Consider the following 13,902-nt stretch of genomic DNA (forward strand, 5'->3'; position numbering starts at 1 on the left):
CACTTTTAGTTTTGTGTGATATTCTGGTGCTTTCAATTATAAAAACTTGATTTACGCGAATGGAATATGTTTTGATTAACATTGTTACAATTTTTAAATTGTTATGCCACAGTAATTTTTCTTTTAATTTTCAAGAGTTTTAGTTATGGAAAATGTAATCAAATTTGAGATAATTCAAATTCTTTGTAGAAATAATAGCGTTGTACAAGAAATCAAGAAAAAAAATGTATTAAAAGTCAATAGTTTTAATTATCAAATTAAATTCGCTATGATTCCAATTTTCATAATATTTTTAAAATTAAGCTTCGAATTATAATTATAATATTATAAATATATAATTATATAAATATAATATTATAAATATATTAAAAAATTCAGGAAGAAAATGCATTACTGGCTCTGAGCAAACCCAGACCGCGACGGCCATGCGAGTGTTAACCTTGTTCTTGGCCTACTTTGTCAGTAACGATGCAGGGGAGCAAGCTCGATATTTCCAAGGGATGATACGCGAATTATAGAACGAATTCTCTCCACAAAACGTTTTACCACGTTGCTTTCCATTATATTCTATTAACGCTTCTCTTTAAATTCCAAAACATATAACGTACAAGATTAAATAATGAAACGTCCCGTAACGTAAAAAGAAAGATGCAAACACCGTGCGTAAATATCGAAATAGTGCAGTTAGTTTGTGTGACGTAAGATAAAAAAACAGTGCAAAAGAAGTTTATGAATTGCAAGAAGTGCTGTAAAATAAAATTATTAAAAAATACATTCAACCCTGATTTTCCTACATGTGCGATGTTTTACACACGATGAATACGATTACTTGAAAAAATTTCATTCGTATACATTTAAGGTGCGTATAAATCAATGTTATTATCTTCTATTTAATATTAAATAATTATGACATTTTCCATACGATGTAGATTATGTTTTAATAGTTGTATTATTTTTCATTAAAATTTGAAATACTCATAAAAGTATTTGATATTATGGTCATGCTTAGAAGTATATGAGGTTAAGTTATAAGCACATGACAAATTGTGAATTTTCCCGCCGATTTTAAACTGTCATGATTACAATACTCATCTGAATATTATTTAATTGATTCCAATTAATTGGTTGATGATTTCTATTTAATTGATTATTACAAGTGTGAGTAATGGTAGAAAATATATAATGTTATACAATGAATTAAAATCGATTTAGTAGTAATTTTGTTCTATTGTTAATTATCTAGCACGTTAAAGAACAAATTTGTTAGAAATTATGTATATTCAATATTAAAAACCTTTATTTATTTTATTATTATTAATTCTTACAAATAATGAAAATATTTGTGTAATTTTCTGGTATGAGTTAGATTTACAAAAAGTTAAATGAAAGTTACTGGAAACAAATTTAGCATTTGGTGAAGGTTAAAGAGATTTTCTATTTCATTTAAATAATTTCTATAATGTATAATTTATTAAAAAATTCTATAAATTATTTTAAAAAGAACTACTCCAGGAATTTTTTAATTTTAGGACAAGTTAATTTTTATAAATTAGGACTAATGAAACTAGGTAGTTGTTAGCAAAATGCATTGAATCATATGAAATTGTTTTGATTAAGTAATATGATGTTTTAAAGTAATCTTAACTGTATTGTTAAAGTTTTATTTGAAGAAAAGAATATTTCATATCCTGAATGAATCTAATAAATTGTGTGTGTTATAATATCATAATTAACATTGTTATCAACATACATTTACATTTAAATGATTTCTTAATTTTTTTCAGATAAATCTAATTTAATTGTATCAGTTAAGTATCTACTGCTAGCTACTAATCATAATCACTACTTTTGAACTGCAAGTTTGTTTTACTAAGCTTCAAATATACATTGATATTGTTGATGCAGTTCTATGTAGATATGATAGACAAAACCAAAAGTTGTCGTATGGTGAGTATAATACAATACTTTTAACATAAAATGCATTATATCTCTATAACATTACCTCAACAATATTACTCATTTTTATAGCCAAAATATCATTTCAGAAAATGTACTTATTGCCTTTTCTCTTACCATTAATTACCTAATGATTCATAGCTTTATTATTGATATAAATATCAAATAATGAATATTAAAATGCAATGAATTGAATTGGGTTAAACAAAATTGTATAGGTATATATTATTTGTAGAATTATTTCATCATATAATAAAATTTTAAGAGTATATAATTTATTTGTTTATAATGAGTGAAATAAATGAACTTCAATTGCCACGAAAATATGTTGCAGTATGTGTAATTCAGGTTTTGTATTGAAAGTACATATTCAAAGAGAAATTTAAGATTTCTTTTTCTTATCTATATCATTTATCTTATCTCTATTGCATGCAAGTTTTATTGGTTTCCTTTAAGTCAAACTTGTTTTATTAACTACTCTATATTTTCCTAAGGAAAAACGCAAAAATATTATATTATTCATTGTTATATATAATTTCTATTTATATTATTTATAATTACTAATGATTTAATTTATAGCAGTGTAATATTTGAAATTCCTGTAAAGAATAATTATTTTAAATACAAGAGTCAGAAATGTGTAATAAGTTTATTATGTGTTAGTTTATCATTATTTTTCTTGTTCTGTACTTAGTTTTGTTTGATATTTTTTTTTTTTTTTAGTTAGTGTATTGCTTAATATTAAGGTGAATGCATATATGTATCAAGATGGCAATGGGAAGTATTATTTGTGGAGCCAACACTCCTAAAATGAAGAGAAAAAAGGCAAAGGTATCTCATGTTTTCATTTACTCTACTTTATTTAAAAAAAGATATTTTAGTCAAACATCACATTTTACTTTACCATTTAACACTGTAAATATTACATTATTAATTTTGTAAATATATATATGTGTATATCATTTTGTAATGATAAATGAATAATTCAAATATATTTTAGGTAACTGAACGCAGTTGGATAGAGGCAACTTTTCAAAAAAGAGAATGCTCAAAATTTATTCCAAGTGCTGACGATGAACACAAGTATGTAATGTTCATTATTTTTTTATTTTTTACTTAGATATTCTTACAGAATACATTTGCATATCCCACATTATGATCAATGAGTGTTTATAATGTTAAAAATGTGCAAAAATATTTATTAAAAATTATTTTAACTTTAAACATATTTTTATGGAATACATCAAATAAATTTTTTTTCAATATATATCATTCTTGACATCATCATCATGCATTTATTGAACTTCTATGTTTATTTATTTACTTATTCTTTTGTTAAACATACTTATTGAGTATTGATAAATGGCTATATATACATATTTTGAATACATATTTCTTTAAAAGGACAATATTTTTGCAGAGGCAATATAAACAGCATAATTACATTAACAATGATGATTGTATGCTATAATTATTAATTTTAACGTTATATTATAAAATATTGCTTTTCAATGCTGATTTTTAAATATGCCTTCCATTTTTATGATTCTTACAATTATTAGTATTTTTTTACAATTGTTTATATACATACATTATTTATATACATTTACAAATATTTATTATAAAAAACTTATTTCTGAATTTTCTAGGTCACTACTAACATAATTGTTTATGTTCATTTTCCTTTCATTTACTTTTTTTTCTTTCATTCCATTTATAGGTTTATGCAAGTAAAGGGAGATAAGAATGCAGAATATGATGTGATCACCACTTCCAGGTGAGAGTTCATTGTGGGTTTTGTCAAGATTGAGAACTTTGTGTTCTTTATGAAAAAAAGAAAAAAAAAAGGATAGGTGACTTAACAAAGATATTTAATATTGCTTCTGCAAATATATATCAAAATTATATTCCAAAATAGTATTATATGCATTTCCCTAATATGTAAGCTAAATAATATTTCTCCTTTAAAGAGAAAATAATAATTTATATACTATTTTCCACATCTTTGAGTAGTCATTAATAAAGTACTGTTACATTACATGCATTCTATACAGTTCTCAGCAATAATGGTTTGTACTAAAAGAGCTGTTAGACTCTAAGTTTTCGTAGCATACATAAAATCTGCACCAAAATTGCATTATATAATCATTGAATTGCTTCTTTTTGAGAAACCTCACTGATAAAATTTTATTTTAAATTTTCTTTTTGTTTACTGCTTTTCATAAAACATCTCATTTTCTCTTAGAGTTCATATCCATTACATCATGCAGCCAAGTAATCAAATCGTATATTTATACAAATATTATTATGGTAATATTATAATTCATAGTATTTGGACAATAATTACATTAAGGAAACCTGTTATGAAAATAATCGTCATAAAATCTATTGTCTGTAAAATCAGTATTGTCAGTAGCTAATAGTTATTCTGATACCATGTACATTTATAAGTTTCCTTAATGAGCAAACTATGTTGGTGAGATATAGAAATATATTTTGTACAGTCATAAGCAATCCTTTTATATTGACAAAAAAAAAAAAAACGATTAGTTGTAAAATGGTACAATTATATGCAATAGTTTTCTATAGCATTCTGCTTTATATTATGAAGAAAATTATCACATGCTTCTATTCTATTTAAAGAGTATTTGTACCCAGTTACATCTAGCCTCTTCCTCTCAGTAAAAATATTAATAAATGATTGATTATTATAGATGTTGTTGTGGATATTCTTATACTCATCACTGCAGAGCTGGTATAGATGTTCAAAGTTACACTCCTAGTAATACCAAAGAAGAAGATCGAGAACAATGGTCTCCTGGAAAAAATACACGTCCATTTCCTACTGATGCATATGGTACCATTGAATTTCAAGGTGGACCTCATCCAACTAAAGCTCAAGTAAATAAATGAAATATATGTACATATTAAAATATATAATATATTTCTTTTTTTATATTAATATTGAATTTTAAGTATGTGAGACTTGCTTATGACACAAGGCCAGAACCAATAGTACAATTGTTGTGTCGAGAATGGAATCTGGGATTACCTAAGTTACTAATAACTGTGCATGGTGGTCGATCTAATTTCGAACTGCAACCAACTTTGAAAAAAGTTCTAAGGAAAGGTTTGCTGAAGGCTGCAAAGACAACTGGTGCATGGATATTCACAGGTGGAACTAATACAGGTAGATTGAAATAAATGTAATTAAGCTAATTATCTTTATTGGAATAACTGTATAAATTCTATTATAAATGGAGACCAAAAATAACAGTTACGTCTAAAGTTTTTGAAAAATGTCATTGAAAAGAAGATTTAAATAGAAGGCAGTAATCATTAAATCTTACAGAAATTTTAAAATTCTTTCATTTACAACTATTATTCATAACTAAAATCATCTAAACTAAGCTATTGGGTTGGCAACTAAATGATTGCAGATTTTATCAATACCACCTAATGACAAATCCGCAATCATTTAGTTGTCAAACCAATATTAATTTTTAGACTGCAACTTTTTAAATTTTGATTCTAGCTATTATGATCCCTGATTATAAACATTACATTTCAATTTCGTAGGTGTAACAAGACAAGTAGGAGATGCCCTGCTATTAGAACGATCTCAAAGACAAGGTCGGGTTGTAAGTATTGGCATAGCACCATGGGGAATTTTAGACAAAAGTCATGAACTTGTAGGCCGTGGAGGTGAAGTACCTTATGAATGTCTTTCCTCTCCGTGGTAAGATATAATTTCTATGGTTAATGTACTATTTGTTATAAATATCTATTTTCATACTTATTACAACTGTTTAGGTCTAAATATGCAGTTTTAAACAATCGTCATGCATATTTTTTATTGGTGGATAACGGTACCGGTGGTCGATATGGTGCAGAAATTGTGCTGCGTAGAAGATTGGAAAAATATATTTCTAATCTAAAATTACAGCCATGTAAGTATCGACATTTAGATGTATATCGTTTAAATAATCTTTGTAACATGAAATGAAAAATTTATTGCAGACACACACAGCAGTATTCCTGTTGTAGCATTGGTAATCGAAGGAGGAACAAATACGATTCGATCAGTTTTAGAGTATGTTACAGACGTTCCTCCTGTTCCTGTAGTAGTTTGCGATGGATCAGGTCGTGCAGCTGATCTCATTGCTTTTATGCATAAGTAAGAACGTCATGACCAACTAGCTATACATATTTCTTATAATATAATTATATTTTGACAATGATAGTAAATAAAAAATTTAGATACGCGTCTGAAGGAGATGGAGAGAATGGAGAGAATGAGGGACCATTAGAAAGTATGAGAGGACATCTTTTAGATACTATCAAACGCACTTTCAAAGTATCCTCTGAACAGGCATCACAACTGTACTCTGAACTTTTGCAATGTACCCATAAGAAACATTTGGTTGGTACACTAGTCATTTTATATAGATAAATTATTCATATAAATGAATGGGTTAATTATTTGTGCATTATATAATCATTAAAATTAAATTTCTACAGATAACAGTATTTAGAATAAGTCAAGAGCGGCCACAGGAACTTGACCAAACGATTCTGACAGCTTTGTTCAAGTCCAAGCAATTATCCCCTGCTGAGCAGCTATCATTATCTTTAATTTGGAATAGAGTGGACATAGCGCGTTGTGAAATATTTGTATATGGTCAAAATTGGCCATCAGGTGCTCTGGAACAGGCAATGATGCAAGCTTTGCAACACGATCGAATTGACTTCGTGAAACTTCTCTTAGAAAATGGAGTCTCTATGCGTAAATTCTTGTCTATACCTCGCCTTGAGGAATTGTACAATACCGTAAGTTCTTTGCTTTTATTATATAACATATCTCAGGATCTATCAGCCAAATTCTGTGTATGTGTGTGTGTATCAATATTTTCTATAAGTATAATCAGGCAAAAGATGTTAAAGTTAAGCTTTAAATGACCTACATTTATATTTTAATATAGCATTTATATAAAATTTTTTCCTTGGCTATAACTATAGAATACAATGACAAAGTTTGGCTGTTTCATAGCACATCTTGCATTTAAAATTATTACATAATGAGCATGCTCTTTTTATTTATATCGATTATCTAGAAAGAAGGCCCTTCGAACACACTGGGCTACATTCTCCGCGACGTTCGACCAAATATTCCACGGGGTTACATGTACACACTGCACGATATCGGCCTCGTAATAAATAAATTAATGGGTGGCGCGTATCGGTCGCAGTACACACGCAGAAGATTCCGTATGATCTATACCAAAGTGATGAAGAGATCTGGGGCACATCCTCAACATATGCATCGAAATAGCTGCGTCCTGGGTAGCACTAGTCGCTACTATTCGGGATCTGGTAGTAAACAAGATAGCTTAACAATGAGTTTGCTCGCTGAAACTTTACCAGCTAATCGAGACACGCCGCTTTTTGATTATCCTTTCAATGAGTTGCTTATATGGGCTGTGTTAACTAAACGACAGCAAATGGCACTATTAATGTGGCAACACGGGGAAGAAGCTTTAGCAAAAGCACTCGTTGCTCTTAAATTGTATAAAGCTATGGCGCACGAAGCTGCTGAGGATGATCTTGAAACGGAAGTTTATGACGAATTGCGGAGTTATGGAAAAGAATTTGAAAATATTGGTACTAATAATATAATATATTTGCAATACAATATTTATCATAATATTTTCTTTTTTTATTATTTTTGTACAATATAATTTTTTGTATAGCTTTGGAATTGTTAGATTATTGTTATCGTCAAGATGACGATCAAACGAAACAGCTATTAACTTCTGAACTTCAAAATTGGTCTGGTCAAACATGTCTTTCATTGGCTGTCACGGCTAATCATCGACCACTTTTAGCACACCCTTGTAGCCAAATTATTTTAGCTGATTTATGGATGGGAGGTCTTCGTACAAGAAAGAATACGAATTTAAAGGTGATTGAATTGGATGTAATGTAAAGAATATATTTTTCATATTTTATAATATTGTTTTAATTTGTTGTTAGGTTGTACTTGGGTTAGTTTGTCCATTTTATATAATGTGTTTGGAATTTAAAAGTCGCGAGGAATTGCAGCTGATGCCACAAACTCAGGAAGAACATTTGATCTCTCTCGAAGATGAGAAAGAAGATAGTGATTCAGAGCATGGTATACCAACAGGTCCAGATGTTGAGGTAATAGATGTTCTTTTTTAATAATATTTTGATATAAAAGTATTAACTAATTATGTAATAGTTATTGGCAGCTAAAAAAGACTAAGGTTTATGAAAATTTAGTGTTGATTAATTTTTATGGTCATTATGAACCTATTTTATGAATAAAATAAATTATTATAAAGATGTAGAATATTTGGTAATAATTAATACAGCTTATCATTGCATTTATAAGAGTTCATCATTACACATTTCACGCTGCAATTATTATTTCTGAACATAGTGGCAATCACTGCTTTATTATTTTGGATAACGTTTTCAAATTTCGTCCATTCATTATACAAGTTATCGAAAGTATTGTCATTTGTAAATAACAAATTTTCACGATAATAAATTCAATGCAAAATGTAGTCACTTTTAATAATTATTTAGAACATAGTTTATTTTCGAGATAACTTTCAGTAACACAGTTGGTACATGTGGTTGCTGGCTTTGAACAGTTATTTGAACCATTATATAGAAGCGTATACGCATATGTCTATTTATGTTATATATAAAGAAAAAAGAAACGTTTTACAACTCTTTTATATTTGTATTAATTCTATATTTAAATATTTCACACAAAGCATAAAATACTATTAACAGATCATAATTATATTTAAACTGTGCCTTTTATATTCTTAATTCTTATTTCTCTGTACATGTAGGCAGATAAGATGTATGAAATATAATTATAGTATATAATTTTATTTCATTTATTATTGAGATATGTATACTTAAGTATATATTGTTTGGAAAGGTATTGTATGTCTAGTAATTGCTCAGTATTGTATGGTATAGTGTATCGATCGCTATTAGAGGTATTGAAATGTTTTTGTGACTCATAGACTATGTGGGTATGCGTATGAATTGTTTTTTAGAAACGTCAGCGCAGGAGCCTGAGCGTACGCAACAAATCCAGCAGCCAACAAGGCGCTAAGGTATATCTATAATGACCTGAAATGCAATGATTCTATGACCAATAAGTTTACACTTTCCGGTGCACTTTTCAACTATCTTTCTTATGTTATTAGTTATCATCAAGGAAAACTTCTATTTATTCAGTATCGGAATCCGTACCGGTGAGGATGATAACTAACGCTTCTATTCTAAAGCAAATCGTGTTGTACTGTTATAAATACTTAACAAAAAAATCGTTCATTTTGATGTCGAATATAAAAACAATACCGCTAAAATATCGGTATAGTTTTCATAAAAAATTAACAATAATAACACAAGCTACTTGATATATGTTTATATATGTATGTCAGCTTTAGATTTCTAAAATGTGTCATCACGACATACCGATGTTTTTCATTTAGCGGTTAAAAAATCTCTAACCATTACCAGTCGTATGTTTTTGATAATTTATTCTTACTAATTTATTGTTTAATGTACCAAAATACAACCTTGTATTTCAAACATTCTATTTATGAAGTTATTTCTAATTGAGTCATGGAGAAACAAAAATATTGTTTGGTGATGTAACTACTTTAAATTTTCACTTCCCTCGTGTTACCCACATGCACTAACAATTTATGTTCTATACAACCATAATTTTTAACACTATTTGCACTCTATTCTATCGTTCTTTATCTTCTATTGTAGCTATTAAATAAGTTCACTCTTTTTTACACCTTTCTTATTTATTTTTATTTTTATTTTCTGTATTTATTAAAATATTTTTGTACTGGATTAGTTCTTTATTACAATACTTGCTATGAATCTCTATATTGAAATACAATACCGCAAGTAATTACTCCCTTTCACAAAATATATTACAAGTTCACCATGCTTGTACGCTTGAAATGTACATTTCATTCATAATTCCACATGATCATATAGTTTAATTATATAATAGTAAATAATTACGTATTTGTACAGAAATGAATGTATGTCATCTATGTACTCCTACCTTTCATAATATTCTAGAATGCCAGAAAGAACTTTTTCGTTTAGTATGTGCTTTTTACATGCTATGTACCATTCTATCCAATTGATTTCTTTGATTATTTTGTTAGCAACATCCAGACTGTAAATGGTTTCTGAGAATGATCAAGAATTAATAAAGACAACAGATTCTTATCTATGTGTTAATGTCCTGTACAATCTATCTTAATGCTTGTATACATTGTTCTGAAATTCCGGTTTCTTTATGTAGGCTTTAATCAGCAACGAACACACTACTGTCATCAAGGAGACAATTGTACAAGAGAATGGTAAAGTACTGACAGATAACGATGATGGAATTCATCGTACATATGGTATAAACTCTGACTACTATGACATCAAGAACAGCAGGCCATTGAGATTGAGGAAAAAATTGTATGAATTTTATACAGCTCCCATCACAAAATTTTGGGCTAATGCTGTAAGTTTTATACATGAAATAATTAAGTTTCTAATATATTACATGCTAAACTTATTCTTTTTATTTTATAGATAGCATACATTATTTTCTTGGTTCTCTTCTCATACTCCATTCTCATACATATGGATGATCGTCCATCATTAGCAGAGATTTATGCCATTGCATATATTTGTACATTAGGATGTGAAAAAGTACGAGAAATAGCAACGTCCGAACCAGCTACTCTTTCACATAAATTTAGTGTTTGGGCATGGAATATGTGGAATCCTTGTGATGCAGCTGCCATTATTTTTTTTCAAATTGGTTTAGCTTTACGCTTAAGACACTCAACTCTCGATATTGGTCGTGTCATCTATTGCGTTGATTCCATTTATTGGTACTTAAGGATATTGAACATTCTTGGTGTAAATAAGTACTTTGGTATGTCACGCAAGTTAAATGGAAAGTTAGCAAAAATATGAAGTATGAATGCATAGATAATAAATAAATTTTATATTATTGTTCTTAGGTCCTTTAGTTACAATGATGGGAAAAATGGTAAAAAATATGACATACTTTGTGGTACTTTTAATAGTGGTATTAATGAGTTTTGGAGTCACTCGACAGGCAATTTTGAACCCTAATGCTGAACCGAAATTGAGGATTATTCGTGATGTATGTACTTTCTACAAATATTTACTTTCTATTTCAGTTTATTATTATTACATATTAGTTTGTTATTATTATTTCATATTCTATATTCTATTCTATTCTGTTCTATAAAGAATATATATTTTTATTTTATAGATTTTTATGGAACCATATTTTATGTTATATGGAGAGGTGTATGCCGACAACATAGATCCAGATTGCGGAGACGAACCAGGAATGATTCCATGTTTACCAGGCCGGTGGATCACACCTACTGTAATGTCCATTTATCTTTTAGTTGCAAACATATTGTTAATAAATCTTTTGATTGCCGTATTCAATAATATTTTCAATGAAGTAAACGCGGTGGCGCACCAAGTTTGGATGTTCCAACGTTTTACTGTTGTTATGGAGTATGAACAGAAACCTGTTTTACCTCCTCCGCTCATTGTAGTTTGTCATATATATCTGGTGGTGAAATATTTGCTGCGATATGTAACACAAGGGAAAGCAAACACTGGTGAAACCTACGACAATGGACTGAAGTTGTTCTTAGAGGCAGACGACATGGAGCGCCTCTACGATTTTGAAGAGGATTGCGTTGAAGGATACTTCCGTGAGCAAGAGTTGAAACTGCAAATGTCTACAGAGGAACGTGTTAAAATTACCACAGAAAGGGTGGAGAATATGCATTCGAAGATCGAAGACATTGACAAGAAAGAAAATACTCAAAATGCATCTCTTCAAGTAATTATACTGTACCATTAATGTTTTACTGATATTAATAAATTTACTGTCAGATATTATAATAGAACTTTCGATATTATTATAGGCAGTGGAGTTTCGTATGCGCAAATTGGAAGAATTAAATGAACAGATTTTGGCACACCTAGGAGTTATCCACCGATTCATGGCTACTCACATGCCCAACATGGAGGGCATATCTAGTTTTGATATAGACGGTCGCCAGCGTAGGGTATCAGAACGCTCAGAAGTTCTGTCAGAAACAGATTCTCATACCCAACTACCAGCCATTGCGATTAAACGTAAGAGATTGGTCCGATCGATGACTGATGGCACTTTCCTTAACCTAGGCCCATCAATAGATGATGATGTGCTGAAACATTCAGAAACTGCTATATCCCGTGAGAACCTCAGTAGGAACGAGTCTTCTATAAGTGGAGATGGACATACTGTTCAAGATGACATAAAGACAATCACAAGCCAGGAAACTGAAGCGAGCAAAGTAGATGGTGAAGGAGAGATCCTAAAGAAGGATTCGCATTCTGACAGCAGAGAGCTAAGCAGAGAGCCAAGCAGAGAACCAAGTGGAGAGCCAAGTAGCAAAGAACCAAGTACGGAACCAAGTAGACAAACGAGTAGAGAATTAAGTAGGGAAACAAGCAGAGAAGCTACAAGCAAAGAACCGAGCAGAGAAGCCAGCAGCGAAGCGCCAGCTTCGGAACCTATTCCTAGGCAAGATTCTACAGAACGACCTATTAGACAAAATAGTAGAACACGTTCAGAGTCAGATGATGTAACGATTTTTCCACCATCGAACATATCAAGAGGAGTAACGTGGGCTGAGCCACGTGTTGCAGTCATTCCATCGTCTTCAACAAGTAGTACGCAGAGGTCTATCCTATTAGCCATGCATGCCGAATATACAAGCATAACGGATGAGCTGGAGAGCTACTGTGGCCTTCTAAGTCCACCTCGAACACCGCCAATTTCTCCACCACCTTCGAGAGCTAGAAACTTATCAGAAATGTCTAACCCTGAGATGGCTTGGCAAATTGAGAATGAACATCTACGTGATGCTGAGGAGTGCGATTACCAACAGATGGAAGATTTAATACAGAGGAGGTACATCGCAGATGACGAGGAGCCTTTGCATACTGATGAAGCTACCTTCTTCATATCGAACGAACACAGGCATCAACTTCGAAGAGCTTCTGCCATCGATGAAGAGTCTCGAAGGCCTCCACCTACAATTTGCGTGACCAGGGAGATCGAGCAAACGCTTTCAAGGCCACCGATCCGGGACTCAGAAAGCTCAGATCCTAACGACAAGAATCTGAGTACGGTACCTGCTCCAGCGTCAGAGACCATGTGCTAAATATCAGTGCACTCGCCTCGAGGTAAACTAACCTCAATATATTTTATGAATCATTTAGGAATTGAGGTAATTTATTCTCAATACACTTTCCAAATTGATCTGACTCAATGAGACAATGCAAGTCAAGGTTACTGCGAAATATGTATTTTCAGTTGGTATTATTTTTCTAACTGTTTTTACATTGAGATATAGAGAATCAAATGAAACAGTATTTTTAAACAAAGAATGTTTTAAAATTGTATACTTGATATTTTATCGTAGCAAATAATTATAACTAAATGGAATGCATTTTTCTAATTGTTTACTTATAGTGCAATGTATTGTTGAGCTCAGATCTGAAGATCTTTTCTTATAATATTTTAGCTGCAATTTTTGTAATTTTTTTCGCGTAATTTCTTTTCATAGTTTAATTATTTTTAGCCGTAAAGTACTTAGTATATTATATATACATAATAAATATGCACATGAATACGTACATATAAATATTGAAGTTTTTAGCTCGTATTTATGCTTGCTCATATTAAAATTAATTCGAGTATTCAAGTGCTACATATTAGAACTAGCAATTTTTAATCTACTTTAATCCATTTGCTTTTTAAGTAATCAT

The 13,902-nt window shown here is 30.2% G+C and overlaps 1 protein-coding gene across 9 annotated transcripts; it reads left to right on the forward strand.

The window, feature by feature from the left end:
- Positions 1–428: 428 nt before the first annotated feature.
- Positions 429–13,729, forward strand: LOC100743938 (transient receptor potential cation channel trpm). Of its 9 annotated transcripts, none has more exons than XM_003488138.4 (22): positions 429–859; positions 1,785–1,947; positions 2,680–2,787; positions 2,957–3,039; positions 3,677–3,733; positions 4,671–4,857; positions 4,933–5,146; positions 5,536–5,695; positions 5,770–5,906; positions 5,977–6,133; positions 6,217–6,379; positions 6,478–6,786; positions 7,071–7,617; positions 7,707–7,918; positions 7,990–8,157; positions 9,057–9,116; positions 9,210–9,257; positions 10,337–10,546; positions 10,618–10,966; positions 11,055–11,200; positions 11,333–11,923; positions 12,009–13,729. In XM_003488138.4, exons 3-22 carry the CDS (start codon positions 2,707–2,709, stop codon positions 13,293–13,295), a joined length of 5,166 nt encoding a protein of 1,721 aa, XP_003488186.1. In that variant the 5' UTR covers positions 429–859; positions 1,785–1,947; positions 2,680–2,706; the 3' UTR covers positions 13,296–13,729. The 9 variants fall into 9 exon arrangements, with proteins under 9 accessions (XP_003488186.1, XP_033175717.1, XP_012238938.1 ...); XM_033319826.1 differs by lacking the exon at positions 12,009–13,729 and having other exon boundaries at positions 11,333–11,452; positions 11,631–11,770; XM_012383515.3 differs by lacking the exon at positions 2,680–2,787.
- Positions 13,730–13,902: the final 173 nt, after the last annotated feature.

The sequence above is a fragment of the Bombus impatiens genome, unplaced genomic scaffold, assembly GCF_000188095.3.
Source record: "Bombus impatiens unplaced genomic scaffold, BIMP_2.2 scf_0217, whole genome shotgun sequence".
NCBI classification, from domain to species: domain Eukaryota; kingdom Metazoa; phylum Arthropoda; class Insecta; order Hymenoptera; family Apidae; genus Bombus; species Bombus impatiens.

Coding starts and splice junctions, on each gene's coding strand:
- LOC100743938 (XM_003488138.4), top strand. CDS start 2,707: ATGCATATATGTATCAAGATGGCAATGGGAAGTATTATTTGTGGAGCC. Junction 4,858..4,932: donor CTCATCCAACTAAAGCTCAA/GTAAATAAATGA, acceptor TTGAATTTTAAG/TATGTGAGACTTGCTTATGA. Junction 7,618..7,706: donor AAAAGAATTTGAAAATATTG/GTACTAATAATA, acceptor TTTTTTGTATAG/CTTTGGAATTGTTAGATTAT.